This window comes from Bubalus kerabau, chromosome 7 (assembly GCF_029407905.1).
Source record: "Bubalus kerabau isolate K-KA32 ecotype Philippines breed swamp buffalo chromosome 7, PCC_UOA_SB_1v2, whole genome shotgun sequence".
In the NCBI taxonomy this organism is placed as follows: domain Eukaryota; kingdom Metazoa; phylum Chordata; class Mammalia; order Artiodactyla; family Bovidae; genus Bubalus; species Bubalus kerabau.
Window position 1 is genome coordinate 76,440,139 of NC_073630.1, and position 25,910 is coordinate 76,466,048.

The 25,910-nt window shown below is 39.8% G+C and overlaps 1 protein-coding gene across 10 annotated transcripts; it reads right to left on the bottom strand.

Moving 5' to 3' along the window:
* Window positions 1-329: 329 nt before the first annotated feature.
* On the bottom strand, window positions 330-25,029 carry LOC129657902 (serine protease inhibitor Kazal-type 2-like). Of its 10 annotated transcripts, XM_055588673.1 has the most exons (6): window positions 24,918-25,029; window positions 23,482-23,525; window positions 10,851-10,960; window positions 5,249-5,398; window positions 1,606-1,708; window positions 330-634 (listed from the first exon to the last, which is right to left on the bottom strand). In XM_055588673.1, the coding sequence occupies exons 1-4, from the start codon at window positions 24,970-24,972 to the stop codon at window positions 5,338-5,340; spliced, it is 270 nt and encodes an 89-aa protein (XP_055444648.1). In that variant the 5' UTR covers window positions 24,973-25,029; the 3' UTR covers window positions 330-634; window positions 1,606-1,708; window positions 5,249-5,337. The 10 variants fall into 10 exon arrangements, 3 of the variants coding, with proteins under 3 accessions (XP_055444648.1, XP_055444649.1, XP_055444650.1); XR_008717156.1 differs by lacking the exon at window positions 10,851-10,960 and having other exon boundaries at window positions 24,918-25,010; XM_055588674.1 differs by lacking the exon at window positions 1,606-1,708.
* Window positions 25,030-25,910: the final 881 nt, after the last annotated feature.

Consider the following 25,910-nt stretch of genomic DNA (forward strand, 5'->3'; position numbering starts at 1 on the left):
AGAAAGGAAAAAGCAATTTCTTGCATTAACCCTGAAGGAAAATTGTACTGAAAGGAGATTATCTTTTTGTATTTTGTATCTTGTGATGATTCTTTGACTTTACCAACTCTGGCTAAAGTCAGCTCCGGTCTATCATATTATTTGCTCTGTGCAGAATGCTGTACCAGCTACACATACATTGTACTTTCAAGATTTAGAGGAATGAGGAAGAATAAACCTTGCCTTCTTGAAAATGACTCCACTTCTCCCTTAGTGAATTTCACCCTTGCTTGAGAGGAAAAGATCTACATGAGGCTGCTGAGTGAGAATGGATAGTCGATAGTGAACAGTGGTGATTAAATACAGTACTGATTTTATTCCAACTAAATAAAGCAATGCATAGGTCATCTGGGCAATAAGCTTAACTAAAAGGACAAAAGCCAAAAACGAGGATTTTGTAGTTGTTTTATCAGTCACTGCCCTCTTACACAACTCATCTCAGAAAATCTCATGCAAAGAAATACAGGAAAAGAGAAAAGCGGGAAATGAAGTTCATTTAGTGTGCAGTGGAAGGTGGTTTCTCCAATTCCTCTTCTGTGAACTGCTCCATCAGCATGGTCCACTTCGGATTATTTTAATATCATGACCATCATCCCTGCAAATTGAACAACCATAAAAACACATTTATTATTAAATCCCTCCCTGCAACTGTCCTGAGTTCTTGTGGCTGGAATAAAAATAAAATGAACCCAAGACAGATTCCCAGGAAGAAAAGCAAGTTTAATTCTTGTGCATGGAGGTCTCATAGAAATGAGACTTAATAAGTGACCAAAGCAGAGAGCTTTTATACTTTTTACTTTTTAGACAAACAGTACATTTGTGAGGAGTTAAAGAGGACAAAGAAACTTAGGCTTTGGCTGCTTAAAACTAGTAAAGAATCTGTAACAGTTTCTGCTTACGGTAGTAAATAACAAAAACCTCAAAGACCATGAACAGAACTAAAATCTGTTTTATAGTGTGTATTATAGTTTCTGCTGAAAGATAATTTTATTTCTACAGTTATTACCAAAGATGGCCAAATCAGACTAATTTTTTCATAAAATAAGTCTAGATTCAATAAACTTGGCCTGGTTGTTTACATAAGTACAGCAAGAATAGTGATTGACCGCATAGACTATCTTAAATCTGCTTTGCTGGAGCGTTTTATGAGGAACTTCAGATTGAATTTTTAATAGCCTCTCAAGGATAAGAAGACTAGCCAAGCATTCACCAACAGACTTTGTCTGCAATAGATATAGATTTGGGTGAATTCCTCTCTTCACACAAGACTCCAAAGTACACTGTTTCCTAAAGGTCCCAGGAAATGACCTTCCTGGTAAGGCTGCTGGGAAACCTGAAAGTAAGATTCTAGGGTGTTTTTCCAAAGGGCTTTATTGGCTCCATAAAGTCAACCTAGTTCCTCAAAGCTATCTGGTCATATCTGAGTCTATGCATGTCTCTCACCAATATGACATTCCAGTCAAAGCTCTGATACTATAATCAATGTTTCCAATTGTGTTGTAAGAAAAGCATATTCTTACTGAACTTATGCAAATAACTATATTGCCAAGAAAAAAGGATACTCACTGAGAGTTTCTGACTTCTGAAGGGATCCAGCAGAGAGAAAAAGAAATGTTTCAGTGCTGCTTACAAATGTATAGTGGACCAAATTGCTCTAAGTCATAGTTAGCTTAAGAGAAAAGACAAAAAGATTTCCTTAAATCTGGAGAAAACATTTTTAAAACTCAGCAATGTTTCATTTTAATAAAAATTACAATTATCTTCCTCAGTTTATTTAGTCTCATAGTGAATTCTTGTTCCACTTAATCTTCTGTTAAAAAATTTTTGAAGCCATCAGTTTCTCCATTAGGGTTCTGTAAATTCTTATCCAGGTATGATTTGAAAGTCATCAGACACCTATATTCTAGAATATTTGTTAGATTTCTTTCCATGAATTTCCCTGAAAATAAAACACATTTGCAGAAAGCCTTTATAGAAGCATCTGAGTAAAAGAGTTCAGTTCAGTAAACTGTGTGTAAATAATAAATGACTTTAAAATGTCCACTATTGAAGATCTGATTCATTATAATGGAATTGATAAGAAAATTCAGTTATCTCTAAGACTTATCATTTTAAGATAATAACTAGAATTATGGCTAACATATAATGACATATCCAAAGTTTAGGGATTTCATTTATTTTCTAGAACATTTAGGTTAATAACATTTATCCATACAATACAACCTAAGAAGGTTTATCATTTACTTGATAAATGCTTCCTATGTAATTTAACATAAAAAAGAAGCCTAATTAGTTTAATAGCTCTTTTATAAGTACAGAAAATTAATTTTTGATTGAGGTATCCAAGGGCCCTGTGGAAAACCCCAAAGTCATTTCCAGTTCAATAAGAGTTCATTTGGAATTTTGCAGAGTTTGTCAAAAATATCAAACATTTTTGAAACACTTAGTCAAATAGGATTATTGGTCGCTGTGAAACAATGTTTAGCTATCCATATAATCAGTGACAAACATGTCCCTGGCAAATACAGAAAGCTAAATAGTTGTAAAAAGCTTTAGTTCTTTTAATATTGAAAAGACTTAGGAGTTTTTTTGTGGGTGTCTTCTAAGTGATCAAAAACCTGATAAAGACAAAATATAGAATCTGGTTTTCTAGACAGATATATTAAAGGTAAAGAAAACTTTTTTTCTTTTACAATTTCTTATTAAGACTAGACCAACAATCTAAGAGAACTTTGTACTTTTGAACAAGAAAACTTTTTAACAGAGATAAACACCAGATTTTAATTTTGTACCAGTTTACTTTTGATATTCCTTAATTAAACTCATTTCAGTCTTAGTCCTGATCACACATAAAATTCCTTAAGATTATTTTTTCATAAACCTTTTGCAATTTTCTATGTTCATTTTATTTGTCCCTTGTTTTCTTTCACATTTAGAAATAGCCTGCTTTAGGACAAAATCTCTTTCCTTTTCCTTAACAAAGGCACCTCTTTACCTTTTCTTAGCCCAAAATACTTAATACTTTTTTTTCATTTCTGGAACCTTTAACTGCATATATTAATTAGAATTATTAATCCTTTGAAATCTAAATTTTTGGGGGGAATAATGAAACAACTGTGAACCATATTTTGTGACTTGGCAAACATAAGTACATTTCATAATTTCTAGAAATAAACACCACTTCATGGCACAATTTTTCAATAAAGCACAAGAGGGACCTCCCTGGTGGTCCAGTGGTTAAGAATCCTCCTTGCAATGCAGGGGACATAGGTTCAATCCCTGGATGGGGAACTAAGATCCCACAGGCCACAGAGTGACTAAGCCCACAGCTACTGAGCCTGCGTGCTCTGGAGTCCAAACACCACAACTAGAGAGCCCGTGCGCCGCAACGGGAGAGTCTGCGCACTGCAACGAAAGATGGCATGGTGCAACGAAGATCCCGCATGCTCCAACATTGCTTTTTTGGAAATGATACAGATATCCAATGACCTCCCATCATTTAAGTTACCAAACTCTGAGGGTGTAAATTAAATTACCGAAGAATTTAGAAAATCAAGTTTACTCACGGAGATGGCTAACATCTTTTATTATTTGTGGGAAGGACTTAAATTCTGTATTTGTCCTTGACAAACAGTTGTAGAGGGGTGTGATTTACTCGAATTTGGGCAAGAGATCCTTTCAGCGGTTTGTGTTTTAAAAGGCATCTTTCCTTCTTTTTCGGTTTCAGGTTCTACCAATTCAGCCAATCGAGGCTTAATCTCAGGCAAGGTGGGCTGTGTTTACATTTCAAAGATATGACAATATTTATAACTTTTAAGGCCAAAAAAAGGCCTTTTAAGTTCAGTTTTCTCGTAGGAGTTTTGGATTATATTTATCTATTATTATAAGCCTTAGGGTAATTATTATTTTAAAATAATTTTTAAAGTACAGGACAGTTTTGCTCCAATATTGTGATCTTCTATAATATCTAGAAGGCATTTTAAGAGGAACGGGTAAGCTTTTGGAAATGGTAAAACAAGTGGGTCTTGATTTGTTACTACAGTTGCATTTCTAATTTTGTAGTTTTGCAAGACAAAAAAAAAAATTGTTTCTATTAGCCCTTGATAATTGTTTGTATTAAGCTTCCAGCTAATCTACTTCCTGGTTATTCCTAGGAGGGCCTGAGGAATTGTAGAGGAGATGGGCGATTTTTTTTAAACGGGAATTTATGTTGGATCTTACTTTTAAGTCTAATTTCTGTTTTTTCATCTTAATAAGGGATTCTCTAAGGCTCACCATTACAGTTTATTTTTCCTTTCAATTTGTTCCTCTCATAAGTACCAAGTAACAGTTATTTACGATGAGAGCTTTCAAATTTTTTTCCTCTTAAATATAACCTACTTAAAGGATCTTTTGACCTATGGCTGATTAATGTTGATGTATGGCAGAGACCAACACAATACTGTAAAGCAATTATCCTCCAATTAAAAATAAATTATTTTTTTTTAAAAAAGGATCCTTTGTCCATTGATGAGTAGGATTTTATATTAATTTCAAATACAGACTCAAACCAGTAAGCCTTTTTTATGGCTTAACAAAAGATAAAAAGGTGTTTCCAAGGATATAGCTCTCACATGATTAGAAAGTTCACTCCCGTTGTTAGTCTAAGAAAATAAGGCAATGAAAGTTGACACAACAACAGCCCATTATGGATAGGGACCCCATGACAAACGCCCCTGAGAGCTGGTATGGCCAGACAAAGAGAGTACTGACTTTGTGTTTCAGAACTCGTCTAGTCAACTGACCACCAGATACACCTTTCAAATGGCAGAGCTCTCGCAACCTAAAACAAGATGGAAGAACACATCTGGTTTTATATGGAAGACCCACAGGAAGGTCTGTTTAGGTAGATGCAGGTCTGGTGAGAACCATTAACTCACCAATCTGTGAGGCCAGCTCAAACAACAGGCTTATAGGGCATGTGCCTGCATGCTGCCCTATGGTTCTTCCTTCTTATGGCAAACAACACAACAGACAGAGACAAAAAGCAGTGATCATCTCTGAGAAGAAAAGAATTTCCAAGAGTTACTAAATACAAGGAGCTAACTCGACAAATATTTTCTCCTGCTAATCTAAATTTAGAGAGGAAATAAGGAACTCTTGCCAACTTCCCCTTCCACCAGACCTTGCAGGGAGAGATCCAGGAAGCTGAGTTGGTAAGAAATCTTACCTTCTGCTGGTCTTTATCAGAGGGCACAGGATCTCTCAGCTGCAGTAGCCTCAGGGTGGGAAGCGGGTTCCAACCAGGCTCCTCCTGGCTCACCAACTGTCAGGGTAGAAGAAATTTCTCCCTCTACCCTCTTGAGTTCTTGTGGCTAGACTAATAATAAAATGGACACAAGACAGATTAACAGGAGAAAAAGAAAAATTTTTATTCAGGGTGCACAGAGGTCTCATGGAAATGGGACCTAATAAGTGACCAAAACAGGCAGCTTTTATTCTTTTTAGACAAAGAAGCAATACATTTGTGAGGAATTGATAAGAGAAAGAAACTTAGGCTTTGGGTACTTAATAAGTGAAGAATCTGTACAGAGTTTTGGCTTGGGGTAGTAAATTTAAAAAGTAACAAACTTTGTTTATTACAGGCTTTTTAGCTTTAAATTCCCAATCTCTGATATAAGAGTGGGAAATGGCAACCCACTCCAGTACTCTTGCCTGGAAAATCCCATGGACGGAGGAACCCGGTAGGCTACAGTCTATGGGGTTGCAAAGAGTCGGACACGATTGAGCGACTTCACTTTCTTTTCTACCTTCAGAGGCAGGAAGAACATCTTTCACCTGACATTAATTTCCTGCTTTCAGGGAGAGAGACAGAAGGGTCAAAGCATCCCTCATGCACTGGCTCTTTCTTAAGCAACTTTAATACACAATACTTAATATGCTATTGTGGCACATTTTTGGGAAGCCTGCCCGGGGCCACCATATTGAAACATTATCTGTCATATTGAAACTGCCCCACTGTTTGTATTAAAAAGACCCATGTCATTATACATTATATTCTCTCCAGGGTGACAGTCATTTTTAAAGCTAAATCTAGGAAACAATGAGGGTGAAAGCCCAACTCTGCTATTTTTCTCCTAACCCTAGGGTACAGGGAACTGTTAACATTTCCAAGAAATCATTCTTGAGAAGACCTAGGTAACTCACTTAAGACTGAGGTCAGAGAATGGACCCCTGAAATATAAACCAGCATACCTGGAGGAGAAGTCTTGGTCACATGAGCTGGTCAAGTGTTTTACAATAAGGGAATCAGATGTAATATATTTATTACTAAGAATTCTACCAGATAGAGTTATTAAGACCTATTTTCCAGCTAATAGTGCAGGGTGTGTAGGTTGCCTGTACATACCTTCTGACTTTAAAAAAAAACAGTATTCTGCCACAGAGTTTAACTACTTAAATATATTCTTGTTTTATTTAATTTTTATTTTATATTGGAGTATAATTGATTTACAATGTTGTTTTAGTCTCAGGTGTACAGCAAAGTGATTCTTTTTCCTTTTAGGTTATTAGAAAATAATACCTATACATATATCCATTCTTTTTAAGATTATTTCTCCCATATAGGTTATTATAGAATATTGAGTGAAGTTCCCTGTGCTGTACAGTAGGTCTTGTTAATTATCTATTTTATATATGCTGCTGCTACTGCTAAGTCACTTCAGTCATGTCCGACTCTGTGTGACCCCATAGACAGCCTCCTACCAGGCTCCTCTGTCCCTGGGATTCTCCAGGCAAGAATACTGGAGTGGGTTGCCATTTCCTTCTCTAATGCATGAAAGTGAAAAGGAAAGTGAAGTCGCTCAGTCGTGTCTGACTCTTAGTGACCTCATGGTCTGCAGCCTACCAGGCTCCTCCGTCCATGGGATTTTCCAGGCAAGAGTACTGAAGTGGGTGCCATTTTATATATAGTGGTGTGCATGTTAATCCCAAACTCCTAATTTATCCTGCCCCCCACCTTTCCCTTTTGGTAACCATAAGTTTGTTTTTGAAGTCCGTGAGTCTGTTTCTGTTTCATAGATAAGTTCATTTGTATCATTTTTAAGATTATACATATAAGTGATATCATGGTATTTGTTTTTCTGTGTCTCTCGGTCCATCCATGTTGCTGCAAATGGCATTATTTCATTTTTTTTTTTTATGGCTGAGTAGTACTGAATATATACCACCACATCTTCTTTATCCATTCCTCTGTTGATGGGCTATTTAGGCTGCTTCCATGTCTTGACTATTGCTGCTGTGAACATAGGGGTACATGTATCTTTTCAAATTATGGTTTTCTCCAAATATATGCCCAGGAATGGGATTACTGGATCATATAGTAGTTCTATTCTAGTTTTTTGAGGACACTCCATAGTGGCTGTATCAATTTACATTTCCACCAACAGTGTAGGTGGAACTTTTCTCCAACTCCCTTTTCTCCTTTTATGGCTATAAGCATTTGCTTTATATATTGAGGTGCTCCTATGTTGGATACATATATATTTACAGTTGTTATGTCTTCTTGGAATGATCCCTTGATCATTATGTAGTGTCCTTCTTTGTCTCTTTGAACAGTCTTTATTTTACAATCTATTTTGTCTTACATAAGTACTGCTACTCGAGCTTTCCTTTGCTTTCCATTTGTATGAAATACCTTTTTCCATACCCTCCCTTACAGTCTGTATGTGTTCTTGTATCTGAAGTGAGTCTCTAGTAGCATGTATATGGCACTTTTTTTTAAATCCATTCCACCAGTCTATGTCTTATGGTTGGAGCATTTAATCCATTTACATTTAAGCTAATTATCTATCAGTTCAGTCACTCAGTCATGTCTGACTCTTTGCAACCCCATGAACTGCAGCATGCTAGGCCCTGTCCATCATCAACTCCCAGAGCTTTCTCAAACTCATGTCCATCGAGTCAGTGATGCCATCCAACCATCTCATCCTCTGTTGTTCCCTTCTCCTTCCACCTTCAATCTTTCCCAGTGTCAGGGTCTTTTCCAATGAGTCAGTTCTTTGCATCAGGTGGCCAGTTATCTATATGTATGGTCTTATTGCCATTTTGTTAATTGTTTTGGGTTTGTTTTTGTTGGTCTTTTTTCTTCCCTTCCCTTTTGTTCTCTTTTGAGTTGTATTTGGATTGCTTTTTTCTGTGTGTGTAGATTTTTGGCTTGTGTTTATATGAGGTTTTATATATCAGTCTATATAGATAGATAGATAGAGATATATACAAGATTGTTTTAAGGTGCTGGTCTCTTAATTTCAAATACATTTCCAGTATCCTGCATTTGTACTCTCCTCTTCTCACAGTTGCTGTTTTGACTTCATGTTTGTGTGTAGATGATTTCCTACCTTTACTATGTGTTTGCCTTTACTGGTGAGCTTTGCCATTGGTAATTTTCCTGTTTCTAGTTGTGGCCTTTTCTTTCTCATCTAGAGAAGTTCCTTTAGTATTTGTTGTAAAACTGGTTTGGTGGCACTGAATTATCTTAGCTTTTGCTTACCTATAAAGCTTTTGGTCTCTCTGTCAGATCTGAATAAGAGCCTTGCTGGGTAGAATATTCTTGGTCCTAGGTTTTCCCCTTTCATCACTTTAAATACATACTCCCTTCTGGCCTGGATAGTTTCTGCTGAAAAAAATCAACTGATAATCTTATGGGGATACCCTTGTATGTCATTTGTTGCTTTTCTTGTTTCATTTATGCTCTTTATTCATTTCCTCTGTCTTTAATTTTTATCAGTTTGATTTATATGTGTCTTGGCATATCCCCCCTTGTGTTTATCCAGTATGGGGCTCTCTGCACTTCCTGGACTTAAATGAGTGTTTCCTTTCCCATGTTAGGGAAATTTCTGGTTATTATCTCTTCAAGTATTTTCTCAGGCCCTTTCTCTCTCTCTTCTCCTTCTAGGACCCCTATAATGCAAAATATTTGTGCATTTAATATTGTCACAGAGGTCTCTTAGACGGTCTCATTTCTTTTCATTCTTCTTTATTCTGTTCTGCAGCAGTATTTTCTATAAGTATGTCTTCCAGCTCATTTATTTGTTCTTCTGCTTTATTTATTCTGCTATTGATTCCTTCTAGTGCATTTTTCATTTCACTTATTGTATTGTTCATCTCTGTTTGTTTGTTCTTTAAATCTTCTAGCTCGCCATTAAACATTTCTTATGTCTTCTCATCTATGCTTCTATTCTTTTTCTGAGATCTTGGATCATCTTTACTATCGTTATTCTGAATCCCTTTTCAGGCAGATTGCCTCTCTCTACCTTTCACTTAGTTGTTTCTCTGGCGTTTCATCTGGTTTCTGCATCTGAAACCTATTCCTCTCCTATTTTATTTTGTCTAACTACCCATATTTGTGGTCTCTATTCCTCAGGTTGCAGAACTGGAGTTCTTGCTTCTAATGTCTGTTTCCTGGTAGATGAGGTTGATCCAGGGGCTTGTGCAGGCTTTCTAGTGGGAGGAACTGGTATCTACCCACTGGTGGGTGGAGTTGGGTCTTGTCCCTCTGGTAGACAGGCTGTGTCAAGGGGTGTATTTATAGGCATATGTTGGCACAGGACAACTTTAAGCACCTTGTCTGCTGATGGGTGGGGCTGCCAGCTATTGGGTGGGGCCAGGAATTTTTGCCAAAATGGTGATTTCTAGGAGAGCTCATGCCAATGAATGTTCCATGAAGTCTCTGCCACAGTGTCCTTGTTCCCCAGTGAGCCACAGCTGATCCCTGCCTCCCCAGGAGACCATCCCAGACCCACAGGTATGTCAGCTCAGGCTCCTATGGAGTCATTGCTTTGCCCTAAGACTCAATATATGTGAAACCTTGTGTGTTCTCTCTAAGAGTGGAGTCTCTGTTCCTCCAGTCCTGTGGAGCTCCTCCACGCAAGCCTTGCTGACCTTCAAAGCCAGATGCTCTTGAATCTCGTCTCAATGCTGGACTGCCCAGGCTGCAGAGCTTGACATGAGGCTCAAACTCTCACTCCTCTGGGAGAACCTCTGCAATATAACTATTCTCCAGTTTGCAGGTCACCCATTTGGAGGGTATGAGATCTGATTATATCATGAAAGTATGCCTGCTACTATCTTGTTGTGGCTTCTTCTTTATCTTTAAATGTAGAATATCTTTTTGGTAGGCTCCAGCTTTTTCTGTCAGTGGTTGTTCAGCAGTTAGTTGTGATTTTGGTGTTTTCATGAGAGGACATGCGCTTAAGTCCTACCACTTTGTTATCCTGTCTCCTGAGGGACAAAGCATTCTTGATGGCCTGGGATATCCCTGCTCCCCTTCCTGCTATGCCAGGATGGGTGGAATTGATAATGGGCTAGGGTTTTTTACATAGCAGTGCCTCAGTTCCATGATCTGCCTCAAAACCCAGAAATAGCTATAATTCCTTCCCTTGTCTTCTTTCATTCCTCTGAAAACACACTGAATCATAACCCTGGATGACAGACCCAGGTCTTCTTTCTTGGTGCTCAGCACAGACTTGAATGATGGGGCTGCAAGCAGCACCACTGCTACAATCCTAAATAAATTTTGGGAAACTACCCATCCCTGGATAGTACATTACTTAATTATCTCATTTATAATTGATTAATCACACACTTCTTTTTCTAACCTTGACCTAGAAAATACACTGAAAGATTCTGGGTCTTTTTAAATGTCAGTCTTAAAACAGAGCTACTTATGTCACATTTGATTCTTATGTCCAAGAAGAGTCACAACTTGCTAAGTAATCAAAATGCAAGAGAAGAACTAAAGAAAATGCGCCTAGTTTATATTATAAAATTGTTACCTGATTTTCATGCACAGAATACACTCATTGGGATAAGTGGACATGTCGCTTCCACACACAGGGCTAAAGTCCCTGGGACATCCTGGTAATTTATACTGATCGCAGTTTGGCTAGAAAAGAGAAAGGAAGACAGAAATTGGAGAATAACTTGAGATATTCCCATCATACAGCAGTTTAGAGGAGGACAACGCCCTAAGTTTCCCTAGATTTCCTGGAAATATCCTACAAAAAGATTTTTTTCCCACACAAAAATATGTTTTTTCTAATACAAAAATCAGATGCAGTGTTGAAGCAACAGATCAATATCTGCTATGTAAGAAAAGGACCTCAAAGGAAGGTTCAATATGGCTGATTTTTAAAATGAAAGTCCAAGACTTGCCATCAAATCTACTTAACTATCTATCCTCCAGCTTTATAATTTGCTCTTCACTACCACCTACATGAGAATGACCTGTTCCATTCCACCTAATCCCTTGGCATAACACCAAGACATGCTCAGGAATCTTTTTCTCTGGACTTTTAATGTACTGGCATTTGAAAAACATCATTAAAGAAAGTAGTATGTTCAGAATTAGACCTTTGGGGTTGTTATGGGTTTAACTGTGTCCACCCAGAGAGATGTGTTAAAGTCCTAACCCCTAGCACCTCAGAACATGACCTTATGTGGAATTAGTGTCTTTATATAGGAAATTATGTTAAAATAAGTTTAGGAGAGTGGGTCCTAATCTAATATGACTGGTGTTCTTATAAAAGGGAAAGTGTGGAAACAGAGTCACACACTCAGGGAAAATCATGTGAAGACACCAAGAGAATGCCATTTACAAGACAAAGAATGCCTGAGACTACCAGATACTGGGAGACGGGAATGGAAGGAAGATTCTCCTTCCCAGCCCTTAGAAGGAACAAACCCTGCTGACACCTTGAGTTTGGACATTCAGCCTTGAGAACTGTGAGACAACCCATTTCTGTTGTTCAAGTTACTCAGTTTGTGACTTTATTACAGCAGCCCTTACACACTGATATTGGATCATGGAACTCAACCCTCAGATTCAATGGACTTGAGGCCAGAGAGGTAATATGTCTTGCTCATAACCTCTAGTCTCCAGCAGGACCAAGACTAAAACTGGTCACAGTGGTCGTGTGACCACCATGCAGAGGCTCACTTTAATAACAGGTTGAATATATGACCTGCTGTATTTGTTTTGTTTTGGTAATAGTGATCCTCTTTCCTCACTTCAGAACAAGTGTTTAGTATTCTGAATAAATGAAATATACCTTTTTCTTCATATTATATGGATTCATAGAGACCTAAGTAGGATAGGGCACTGGCTAAACTCTGAACTAAAGAAAAACTTTTAACCCTTTCCATCCTCTGTTCAGGATTCTATCTCCTTCTAGGAGCCTGATGTGTTCTTCCCGCTCTAGGCTCACTAAGATGATGGCTTCCAGGACAGCTTCCACAGGAGACTAGATAGTCTCTTTCCAATGAGACTGGGACAACTGGTAATTGGTCATTTTATTGAAAAAGTCAATTAAAGCAGGGAAACAATAACAAAAAATACATACCCTAAGCATTTTCTCTTAAAACAGAAAATAGGATTGCCAATCTTTTTGATGTAAGACACAAGGCACATGGCCAGGGGTAATACTACTTACACTAAGAGAACCTCCCTTGCAGCTAGGTATGACCACATGATCAAGATTAGGCTGACTGGATACAAATGGGATTATTGTGTAGTAGCTTCTGAGGATCTCCTTTAAAGGAAAATTGAGCCTGTCCTCTGCTTCCCCTAATTTTTAGTCTCCTTTGTCCATTCCTCTATCCTGCTCCTGGGTGCATGAAACCCTCCCCTATACAGACCAGGATGACAAAGGCCACATCCTAAGATGGCAGCTCTGTGAGCTATTATTTTGAATCCATGCTACTTGCAGCTGAATCTAATCCTACCTGACACCAGACCTAAGTAAGACTTTTCCTATTAATGTTTCAACTAATTGAGTTCTATGTGCTATCACTGCAAAAATCATACCCATAATAAATCACCTACAATTTCTTGTTTTGTTTTGTTTAGAAGGGATTTCTCAACTGCACTCATATTTTGGACCAGATAATTCTTTGCTGTGTGAGGTTGTCCTGTACATTGTAGGATGTTTAGTATTGTCTTTGTTCTTTATCTACTAGATGCCAGCAACAACTCCCTGGTCATGACAATCAAAATGACAGTCTACATATCTCCTGGGGGTAAAACTACCCACTTTTAAATATGGCAAGAATTTAGAGACATTGTTACAACAAGGCAATGTACAATTAAAAAACAATTCCCCAATTATTTACTATTGTTTTACCTACACCTAATTCAAGAGCAATTATTTTGTTTTAGAATTTGTCTTTTAGCAAGTCTCAAAAGTATTTGACACAGTTCTCATATAAATAGCTTTATTTCTTTATAATCATGTTTATACTGTCTTTACATTTTTAATTAAAATAAGACTGGAAACTCTCATAAGGGGCTTTTGAACACAGCCACTTGAGTCTTGGTGAAAAATATAACTCCACTGATGGGAAATAGTCCACTTTATAAGAGAGGAGTCATACAAGATACTAATCTACAACCAGTCAGTGATCGGTCTCCTGTGGAAATTATTCAGAGAGAAAGGACAGGGTCATTTGTGAGTTGCTTAAATGGAGGATGGCAGAGTGAATTTTCACTGTTATTATCCCCATTTTCTGAAAGAAATTCAAACCCAGGAAAAACTGAGTCATCTGAGCAAAAATATTATTGGGTACCTATTGAGGTCCTTTAATGGACTGGAACCTGGTGGTCTGGAGTTGAAGATAAGAAAGTAAAAGAGAGAGAGAAAGAGGCCGATATTCTTTGGTTTATGCAGAAAACCAATAAAGCCCTTGACATGGGGCTTTCACTGCTTCACGTAGGCACAGGGCACCCTCTCACGAGGGTCTTGCAAGCCCAGACAAGAAAGTGAGCTCAGTGGGCTTCTGCGCTCCAAAGAATTAGCCTGAGAGAGAGAGAAAGAGAAAAAGAAAGACACGGGGACCCAAGCTCTGATGGAACAAGGGTGTTTTATTCAACATAGTATGGGTATATATACTGTCTTACAAGGTAGCTTTGTTCAGCAAAGATAAAGATCAAAAGTCCAGACTTACAAATTATCAAGGCAATCCATATCAAAGAGAGAGAGTTGTAAATAATCACTTTAACCGTATGGTTCATAAAAAAGAAGAGGGTCATAAATAGTTACTTATCACCGTATGAAAAAACTAACAAAGGAAATGCATGCATTCCTCAGCCCCAGGAGCGGTTTGCCACTCCTCTTAATTCCTGAATATTCAGGAATTGATAAGGAACAGAGGATTCATGACAGATCCAAAACAGCACACAGGAAGCCTCCTGTTACATGCTTCCTGACAATTCCCCCTATTTTATTATATTTGTAAAAAAGGTCCTGACCAATTGAGTTTGTTTAGTAGTAACCAACCTTCTAGAAAGGCAGTGATAAACAACAAATGTAATTACCAAGACAATCACCAAAGTTACAGTTCCAGACCCGATGCTGTGGGTAATATTTTGAAACCATCCTCATGGGTCTAGCCCAGATAATTGATCAGCTAGTTGTTCAGCTAAAGTTTCCAAATTAGTGGAAGAGGGCAGACATTTAGAAAAGTTTTCAAAGATTTCCTTTTAAAGTATTAAATAGGTTATTCAGTTGATAATTAGCAATGCCTGCTGCTAAGTCGCTTCAGTCGTGTCCGACTCTGTGTGACCCCATAGACGGCAGCTCCACCAGGCTCCGCCATCCCTGGGATTCTCCAGGCAAGAACACTGGAGTGGGTTGCCATTTCCTTCTCCATTAGCAATGCCTAAAGAAGGTCTAATCCAATTTATATCACCTAAGAGCTTTTGGAAATCATTTAAAGAAGGTCTAATCCAATTTATATCACCTAAGAGCTTTTGGAAATCATTTAAGGTTGATAATTTATCAGTACGGATCTGAGTTAGTTGGGGAGTAATATGTTGTCTATCAACAACAAACCCCAAGTAATGGTAAGGTGTAGAGGTTTGAATTTTTTCAGGGGCAATGATTAATCCAGAGTTTTTTAAGCATAGTTGAGCTATGGTGGGAGAATTCATCATCCCTTGTGGCAGTACGGTCCATTGGTACCATTTATGAGGTCCGATATAACTAGGATAAGGGAGAGAGAAAGCGAATCTCTCTCAGTCTAAAGGGTGTAAAGGTATTTTAAAAAAGCAATCTTGCAAATCAATGATAATAATGTGCCAATTTTGAGGAATAATGGTAGGTGATGGGATTCCTGGTTGTAATGCACCCATAGGTTTCATAGATGCATTAACTTTTCTAAGGTCTGTTAGGAGACGTCATTTGTTAGATTTCTTTTTTATAACAAAAATAGGAGAGTTCCAAGGAGAACAAGATTCTTCAATATGCTTTAATTCTAGTTGTGTATCTATAAGTTCCTTAGCCACCTGTAATTTCTCTTTCATGAGGGGCCACTGCTCTGTCTAAATAGGCTCGTCATTCTTTCAAGCTATTTTAATAATTGTATCATTTGTTAAATGAGCAGTGGCCCCTAGGAAAAATGTGGAATGTATATCTGAGTTTGCCATTGCATAAGTAAGTCCCTTCCTATTAGATTAAGGGGTGCATCTATCACATAAGGTCTTAATGTTGCAGGTTGGCCTTCTGGTCCCTCACATGGATAAATTTGAGTACTCTGATAAACCTCTTGTATTTTGGTTTGAGAAATCCCTGCAATTTGGCAAGAAATCTTTTGTACAGGCCAGGATTTGGGCCATAAATGTTTGGAAATAATAGTAATATCAGAGCCAGTGTCAAGGAGACCAGAAAATCTTTTACCATTAATTTTGATATTTATAGTCAGTCGGGCAAATTCAGATACTAATGATGCCCAGAAGGACTGTTTTTGATCTGTACTGCTGAATCCACCCATCTGTACATCATTAGAGGAGTTAATAGAAATGTAAGGTAAAAGAGGTAATCGAGCAATTTTATCCCCTTTTTTGAATTGCAATAAAATCTGAGATGGCATCATAATTTGAATTTCTCCTTTATAATCTGAATCAATTACTCCAGGGTGGACAGTAATTCCTTTAGAAGTCAAACTAGATCAGCCAAGTAAAAGACCGAAGGTTTGTGGGGGCAGGGGTCCAAAAAGTCTGGTAGGTATTCTAGAGGGGACTGCTTGAGGATAAAGGAGAAAGTCATTTAGGGCTGGTATATTGATGGCAGCACTGCCAGATGTTGAGGGTTTGAGGGAGAAGATGGAATTTGCCCCTGGTTTTTGTTGAAGGGGACCTGGGGGGGTCCCCTGCTTGGAGTTTCCCAGAATAGGTTTCCCTTCAATGTCAAATTTAGATTTACATCTAAATCTAATGCATTGGCCCAATGCATTCCTCTACAGCAGCAAGGGCAGATTTTTGGAGGTTTTTTATTAGCTTTCTTAGAAAGGGCAGTCCCTTTTTAAATGGTTCTTATCTCCACATGTAAAGTTCCTTCATTTCCCTTCCTTAAGGCAGCAACCATTGTTTCAGCTAGCATTTGCATCTTTTGAGTTTCTGATCCTAGATTTCGACAAGCCTTCAAATAATCAATAATAATCCCTGTCTCACGAATTGGAGCTATTAGCCTTTTGACATTCCTGATTTGCATTTTCATAAGCAAGTAATTTCTCTAGTTGCCTTTTGGCTTTTTCTCCAATTACAGTATGAGAAATAGCAGTTTCTAATCTAGCTAAAAAATTAGCATACGTTTCATTAGGTCCTTGCAATATTTTAGTGTAGCTACCTGTAGGCTCCCCTTGAGGAGTAATTCAATCTCAAGCTTCAAGGGTCACTGTTTTTAATTGTCCATGTAACAAAGGAGGGCACTGTATTTGAGCTTCTACAGAGTCAAATTGTCCTGTACCAGTTAGCATCTCAAAAGTAATTTGATTTTGGGGCGCACCAGCTCGAGTATTTCTGTTAGCATGATCTCTGGCTATATCATGAAACCACATTATCCATTGAAGATATTCTCCTGGTTTAACGAGACCTTTTATTAAAGTTCCCAATGATGGGGAATAAAATTTCCAATAGAGGATGTTATAGAATTTAGAAGTACTTTAGTAAAAGGTGAATGTGGGCCATACATAGTTATAGATTTTTTAATTTGTTGCATGTGATAAAAGTTAATACCCTCTTATTGAGGTATTATGTGCCCTTGAGCATCAGGATTTCTAAAAACTGGAAAGGTGGAGAAACCATCAGCTTCAGAGACTTGTGATTGCAAAGCCAGCAATTCAGAGAGCCTCTGTCTTGAAGGAGAGTGAGTAGGTAGCAAATTCTTACAATTAAGAGAATGTGGTAAAAAACTTATTATTGTTATTCAGAAAGGTGTTGTCAGTTTTAATGTCAAAAGGTGTCTTTGGGGAGTCGTTGCCAGAATCATTAGGTTCTAGCAAGGGAGAGACTTTGGGATTTGTGCCTGCTGGCAGGGGAGGAGTGCTTGGAGCAACCGGGGCAGGGCTTGTAGGAAAATTCTAAAATATTTTATGTTGTTCTAATTGGGCCTTTTGTAAGGTTTCATCATCTAATTCATATTTATGTAATAAGTGTTCTGCCTGTTGTCGAATATCAGGAGGGCTAGAATTACCTTGAAATGGCAGAATCACAGCTTTAACAAGAGCCCATAGGGGCCAGAAATCTATCGGAATATTTTTTCCCTGTCTGGCAGCTCGTTCAACATTCTCTTTGACCCAGTGCCAAATTTCTAAATCAAAACCACCTTCATCAGGGAACCAAGGGTTACATTCAACCACTGTCTGAAGGCAAGCCTCTATTTGCTGGTGTGAAACTGAAAGTCCTTGAACTTTAAGTGATGAAGTAAAATAGAAAAGTGATGGGGCTTTCCAGCCGTTTGGCCCATGTCTTAGTACTTACTGACCTCAATAGGTCCTTGAGTCACTCTGTCTGAATATGCCATGTATACCAGGCCCCTGTTCTGGGCGCCACTTGTTGAGGTCCTTTAATGGACCGGAACCTGGTGGTCCAGAGTTGATGATAAGAAATAAAAGAGAGAAAGAGGCCGATATTCCTTGGTTTATGCAGAAAACCAATAAAGCTCTTGACACGGGGCTTGCACTGCTTCACGTAGGCACAGGGCACCCTCTCACGAGGGTCTTGCAAGCCCAGGCAAGAAAGTGAGCTCAGTGGGCTTCTGCACTCCAAAGAATTAGCCTGAGAGAGAGAGAGAAAGAAAGAGAGAGAGAAAGAAAGAAAGACACGGGGACCCAAGCTCTGATGGAACAAGAGTGTTTCATTCAACATGCTACTGCTAAGTCACTTCAGTCATGTCCAACTCTGTGTGACCCCAAAGACGGCAGCCCACCAGACTCCCCTGTCCCTGGGATTCTCCAGGCAAGAACACTGGAGTGGGTTGCCATTTCCTTCTCCAATGCATGAAAGTGAAAAGGGAAAGTGAAGTTGCTCAGTGGTGTCTGACTCTTAGCGACCCCATGGACTGCAGCCTACCAGGCTCCTCCATCCATGGGATTTTCCAGGCAAGAGTACTGGAGTGGGGTGCCATTGCCTTCTCCGTTTATTCAACATAGTGTGGGTATATATACTGTCTTACAAGGTAGCTTTGTTCAGCAAAGATAAAGATCAAAAGTCCAGACTTACAAATTATCAAGGAAACATAAGGCAATCCATATCAAAGAGAGAGGGTTGTAAATAATCACTTTTACCCTATGGTTCATAAAAAGGAAGAGGGTCGTAAATAGTTACTTATCACCTTATGGAAAAACTAACAAAGGAAATGCATGCATTCCTCAGCCCTGGGAGTGGTTTGCCACTCCTCTTAATTCCTGAATATTCAGGAATTGATAAGGAACAGAGGATTCATGACAGATCCAAAACAGCACACAGGAAGCCTCCTGTTAAATGCTTCCTGACAGGTACCCATTAAGTGCTGAAAATTTGGCACCAAACAATAAGACATCACAAAATATACAGTTTACTAGGGGGAGACAGACAATTACAATTCATTGCTATGATTGGGTAATTAAAAGCACTGGATCTGGAGTCAGATGCCTAGGTTGGAACTACAGTTCCACCATTTCCATGTGACCTTGGCCAGAGAGATAAGAATGGTACTCACTGTCAGTGCTGTAAAAAATTAAGTGAGTGACTCTATATAAAGAATTTAGAACACTGATTGGTATCCTTTACTGTTGAAAGAAACCCAGGCTATGTCATCCTAAAATATGACTCCTTGACATAAACATTACTTGGAGCTAAAGGCAGTCAACATGCAGTTTTGACTTCCCCTTTACTGCCTAAAGGCAGAATATAAATTCTCATTTACTGGAAATGATTCTGGTTTCTTATCAGCCCAGAAATGGCACCTAAGGAACCTGCAAACAAACTTTATTTCATTAGTTTCCTCCCATTATTTATCTTCCTACTGTTTGCCACTCTTGGAAGCCTAAAACAATTTTCCTTTGTCTTGTCATTTATCTACAAATGTTGTTATTCAGTCCCTAAGTTATGTCTAACTCTTTGCAACCTCATGAACTATAGCATGCCAGTCTCCGCTGTCCTTCACTGTCTCCCAGAGCTTGCTTAAATTCATGTCCACTGAGTCGAAGATGCTACCTAACCATCTCATCCTCTGCCGCTTCCTTCTCCTTTTGCCTTCAATCTTTCCCAGCATCAAGGTCTTTTGCAAAGAGTCAGCTTTTTGCATCAGGTGGCCAAAATGCTGGAACTTCAGGTTCAGCAACAGTCCTTCCAATGAATATTCAGCATTGATTTCCTTTAGGATTTACTGGTTTGATCTCCTTGCTGTCCAAGGGACTCTCAACAGTCTTCTCCAGCACCTTGAAAGCATCAATTCTTTTGGCACTTTCTTTATGATCCGACTCTCACATCTGTACTGGAATAACCATAGGTTTGACTATATGGACCTTTGTTGGCAAAGTGATGTCTCTGCTTTTAACACGCTGGCTAGATTTGTCAGCTTTCCTTCCAAGGAACAAGCATCTTTTGATTTCATGGCTGCAGTCCCCGGCCACAGTGATTTTGGAGCCCAGGAAAATAAAACCTGTCACTGCTTCCACTTTTTCCCCTTCTATTCGTCATGAAGAGATGCGACCAGATGCTATGATCTTAGTTTTTTGAATGTTGAGTTCTAAGCTGGCTTTTTTACTTTCCTCTTTCACCCTCATCAAAAGGATCTTTAGTTTCTCTTCACATTGGAGTGGTAGCATCTCATATCTGAGGTTGCTGATATTTTCCCAGCAATCTTGATTACAGTTTGTTAGTCATCCAGCCTGGCATTCCACATGATATACTCTGCATATAAGTTAAATAAGCAGGGTAACAATATACAGCCTTTACATACTCCTTTCCCAATTTGGAACCAGTCAGTTGTTCCATTTCCAGTTCTAACTGTTGCTTCTTGACCCATATGCAGGTTTCTCAGGAGACAGGTAAGGTGGTCTGGAACTCCCATCTCTAAGAATTTTCCTTGGTTTGTTGTGATCCACACAGTCAAAGGCTTTAGTGTAGTCAATGAGGCAGAAGTTTTTTGAAACTCCCTTGCTTTCTTCATGAGCCAACGAATGTTGGCAATTTGAACTCTGGTTCCTCTACCTTTTCTAAACCCAACTTGTACATCTGGAAGTTCTTGGTTCATGTACTGCTGAAGCCAATCTTGAAGGATTTTGAGCATTACCTTGTTAGCATCTGAAATAAGTGCTATTGTACAGTAGTTGGACTATTCTTTGGTATTGCCCTTCTTTGGGATTGGAATGAAAACTGACCTTTTCCAGTCCTAGCTTGGAAACACTGTGTCCAAGACTGGGTATTCTAAATTTGCTGACCTACTGAGTGCAGCACTTTAACAGCATCATAGTTTAGGACAGCTGGAATTCCATCACCTCCACTAGCTTTGTTCATACTAGTGCTTCCTAAGGCACACTTGACCTCACTCACACTCCAGTCTGGCTCTAGGTGAGTGATCACACCATTGTGGTTATCTGGCTCATTAAAATTTTTTGGTATAGTTCTTCTGTGTATTCTTGCTACCTTTTCTTAATCTCCTCTGCTTGTTAGGTCCTTACCATTTCTGTCCTTTATCATCCCCATCCTTGCATGAAATATTTCCTTGATAGCTCTGATTTTCTTGAAGAAATGTCTAGTCTTACCTATTCTTTTGTTTCCCTTTATTTCTTTGGATTGCTCATTTTAAGAAGGCCTTCTTATCTCTCCTTGCTATTCTCTGGAACTCTGCATAAAGTTGGGTGTATCTTTCACAAATTTATTGCTTTCTGTTAAATATGCAAGATAAGGCAGATTTCTAAGCCACCTCTTTGAGTTACACATTTCTTAGTACTCCCATGTGTATGCACAATACACTTGTTAATAAACATTTGTTTATTTTTCTCTGGTTAATCTCTCCTTTGTCGTATAGGCCCCAGCTGAAAACTTAGAAGGGTAGAGGGAAGATTTTTTTCCTCCCCTACACTGGTATGGTAATGATGATGATGCAGTATAGTTTGAATGGAAACAAAGAGAAAGTGCATTTATGTCTACTTTGGAGGAAGAAAACAGGGTGGTAAGGTTTCCTGGAAACGGTCTGCACTGACATGAATACTTAAAGTTACCTTACCCACTGAGATCAATATTCACGTATGTAAAATAATCATCTCTATTTATTGTGAGAACAGAGATTGCATGTAAAAATGGACAGTGTCAGACCAAATATTAAAATAGAACTATCACCCAAAACCTTAGCAAGCTAGCCAGGAAACCAACCCATTATTTAGAATAACCAGTCCACGAAGCCAACATGCTGTGAATCAGACTTGTAAGAAATCAGACAGCTATCTCTAGTGACATCCAGGTAGTCAAACAGTAAGCTATGTAACAGTTGGCCCAAAACGGCCAAGGTTTGATTAACAACTGATATTTTCCCTAAATTTTACCCCTGCTTCCAACTTAGACCCAATTAGAGAAAGCCAAATATGCCTTCTGAATCATTCACATACTATGCCTGCCTTTAGTTTCCCACCTCCAGCCTCCCCATGCCAACAGCCTCAATCAGGGCACACCTGATGCCTTCCTTCCCTTTTTCCTATTATAAAGCTTTCCCACTTCTCTGCCTTTGAGTCTCAGCTAAAACACAAGTGACATGACTGACTCACTTGCTACATCAAGCTCTGAATAACTAGCTCTTTTTTTTTAATTAACTTTTTAAGATAATTGACATATAGTTATTTACAATGTTATATTAGTTTCAGTGAACAGCAAAGTGATTCTTTTCTAGATTCTTTTCCATTATAGATCACTAGTAGACTTTGAATATAGTTCCCCATACTATACAGCAGGTCCTTCTTGTTTATCTGTTATATATATAGTAGTGTGTATATGTTAATCCCAAATTCCTAATTTATCCTTCCCTCTGCCTCCCACTTGGCAACCACAAGTCTGTTCTCCATATCTGAGTCTGTTTCCGTTTCATTGATAGGTTAATTTGTGTCAAAGTTTAGATTCACATTTAAATGATATCACATGATATTTGTCTTTCTCTGACTTACTTCACTTAATATGATAATCTCTATGTCTATCCATATTGCTGCAAATGGCATTATTTTATTCTTTATTATGGCTGAGCAATATTCCTCTGTGTTTGTGTGTGTGTGTGTGTGTGTAACCTTATTTCTTCATTCATCTGTCAATGGACATTTAGATTGCTTCCATGTCTTGCTGCTGCTAAGTCACTTCAGTCGTGTCTGACTCTGTGCGACCCTGTAGACAGCAGCCCACCAGGCTCCTCTGTCCCTGGGATTCTCCAGGCAAGAACACTGGAGTGGGTTGCCATTTCCTTCTCCAATGCATGAAAGTGAAAAGTGAAGTCGCTCAGTCGTACCCGACTCTTAGTGACCCATGGACTGCAGCCTGCCAGGCTCCTCCGTCCATGGGATTTTCCAGGCAAGAGTCCTGGAGTGGGCTGCCATTGCTATTGTAAATAGTGCTGCAATGAACACTGGGCTACATGTTGAATAACTCCTTTTTCTTGTTCTCATTTGGTTGGTCTTCCTTACTTTCACACAATCTAATTTATTAATATACATAAAATGTTTAGTACAATGTATAATTATTACTCCCAGGACCTTCTGAATCATCAAAGGAAACAAAGCCCTGAGGCTCCCAAGGTCTGAGCTGTTTCCTTTCTTTTTAAAAATTATTTATTTATTTGGTTGTGCCAGATTGCGGCATGTAGGATCTTTAGTTTGTGGCATGCAACCTCTTAGTTACGGCATGCGTTTCCCTGACCAGGAATCAAACCCTGGCCCCCTGCATTGGTAGCTCTAAGTCTTAGCTACTGGACCATTAGGGAAGTCCCAAGGACCGAGCCTTTTTCAACCAAAATTTACATTGTATCAAAAAGCCTGCCTGATAATCTGATTTCTAAAGATTCAGTCAACTGTTTCCAAAGTGGCATGTCAGACCTGAAAACCAGTCTCCAACCCCAACCTTTGTGGGCTTCATTGTATTAGTAGAAACAGTAAAAGTGGTTTCTTACTTACTGTTTTTTGTTCTGAATGTTGACTAAATTGAGCATTCAAAGAGGCTGCAAGAAGAAAACAGACATTTAAAAGGATATGATTAAGGTCAATTCTTCTTCATAAGGGGTTTTTTAAATCCAGCTTGTAATTTATACAAGCTGCACCTTCTCCCTTTCTCTCCCATGTCCAGCTTTCGAAGAACTTCTAGAAAGTATATTCAGTTGTATTCTGGCACCTGTCTTAGCAGGCACACAGAAAACGTTTGGTACCAGTTCTATAATTGACCACTCTAATAGGTCTGCTTGAGAGAGGACTTTGGAGCTACATAACAAAAGTCAGAGAAGAGGCTCTCATGCCTTCCTCAGATACATACATGCATAAGGTTGGTGATCCTCTCCCCTCACCCCACCAGCTGCTTTCTGAGGAGCCAGTGGAAGTTTAGAGATCAGAGGGAACCTCCCCTGAGCCTCAGTGGGAGAATGCTTACCCAACCCTTGGAACAACAGCAGAAGAGGCCATGTCCCATGGTCCACCTACTATTCCTTGAGGGGGGCTTCCAAGAGGAACAGGATGGAGCTTCAGCTGCGACAGAACTTAGTGCAGATTTAGTCCCAGCAGAAGGGGTCCCTGTATCCAGCAGGACATTCAGAGCCAGCAGAAGATGAACCCACAGCCTGTACTGACTGACACCTACCTCAGAGGTATGCCAGCCAAGAGATGTGAGCACCAGCTAATTCACAAAAGTGACTGCAGGAAGACCCTGACTACTGCCCCCAGGGCTTCCCTAATGCCTCAGGATCCCTAGCTCTTTGCTCCATAGCCCTCCATCATCTGGGGACCATTTCCCCTCTCTTCCTTCACAGTATTTAAGAAATAAAAAAATCAATTTTCCTGGCTAAAAGAACCCCAAAGTCAGAGAAATAACTCAAAAATTCACGATATTCTTTTCCTTTGTTGCTCAGGATAATAAATACAAAGCTTACCACTAGATGTTACCATTTTAACTTCATTTGAAAGTGGGTGTCAAGTCTGGCTGGCCTGAGGCCCTTTTCTCATGGGCCCCAGAGTGCCTGGCACACTTGGCATTCACAATTCCTGATTCCTGTACATCTTCTGCCAAGGTTCTGTAAGGCCCCGGGTACATAAAAACCCGATTCCTGATCCTGGACTCCAGAAAATCTGCTTTAAGGGAGAAAGCGCAGGCAGCAGGGTCACTAGAAAAGCCCAAGCAACAACACTGTGGCTCCAAAATGTGACCCGCGCACACCCCCAAGTTCGTGTCCTTAGACAACCCCCGCGGGGCAGGCCTGGAACCGCCCGTAACGGGTGCGTGGAGTCGTTAGCGAGACCCCCCTCTACACTTGATCTCAGTCAAAAGGCCGAGAAGCGATGAGACCCCCCGCCCCCAGGTAACTTTTCCTCTTTCCTTGGCTGCCAAGCCCACTGGTGACCATTACCTGCCGAGTCCCCAACCAAGAATAACAGCACCAAGCGCAGCCCCACGAGCGCCATCCTCTCGCCTAGCCGGCGGTCTGGTCCCTGTGCGCTCCAGCGCCTGCGCGCGCGACACTGACTGCGCCCTCGGGTTGGACACGTGACAGAGGGATGTGAAGGAAAGGCAAGTAGGAGGAGGGAGGAGGGAGGGCGGGCAGGGGGAAGAGGAGGAACAGAGCAGGTTAGAGGAGGGAGGAGGGCCAGGCAAGGATGGACGCGAGGAGAGGATATGGAGGAAGTGGGGAAAGTAAGGTAGAGGAGGGTGGTTACTAGCTTCCCACTTCCCTACCCGCCCCCGCCCCCCTCCCCCAACCCTTCTGTAGGAGAAAGCGACTAAGGCGACCCCGTCCCTGCAGCAAACAAGAACGTTGTAAGAGCCCTGGATAACCTTGTGAGTGTCAGTCAACCCCAGGTTCTTCAGCATCTTCTATGTCCCAGAAACTGTTTGGGGGCTGAACTTAACGAAGGAGGTCAGGGCTCTCTAGAAGCTTTTCTAGTGTAGGTGTTGGCAATGGGGTTACACAGGGAACTCCACAACAAGTGAATACAGTAATTTCTAAAATTAAGCTGGAGACTGGAACCAGCTGCCACTGCCAGTGAAGGGCCAAAGCTGGGGCACCACTAAAAGAAACAGTGAGTCCCTCCTCTGTCACCCTGACTTGCAGTGTCCCCCATACACATCCTATTGGCACAAAAAGCCAGCTAGCAAAGCAGATGGGAGGTCTGCAGAATTCTGTCATCACAGAGTCTAAAAGGCTGGGTGTAGAGCTTGTGGTTGTTGTTCACTCACTCAGTCATGTCTGACTCTTTGTGACCCCATGGACTGCAGCATGCCAGGCTTTTCTGTCCTTCACCATCTCCTGGAGCTTGCTCAACCTCATGTCCATTGAGTCAGTGATGCCATCCTCTGTCGTCCCCTTCTCCTCCTTCAATCTTTCCCAGCATCAGGGTCTTTC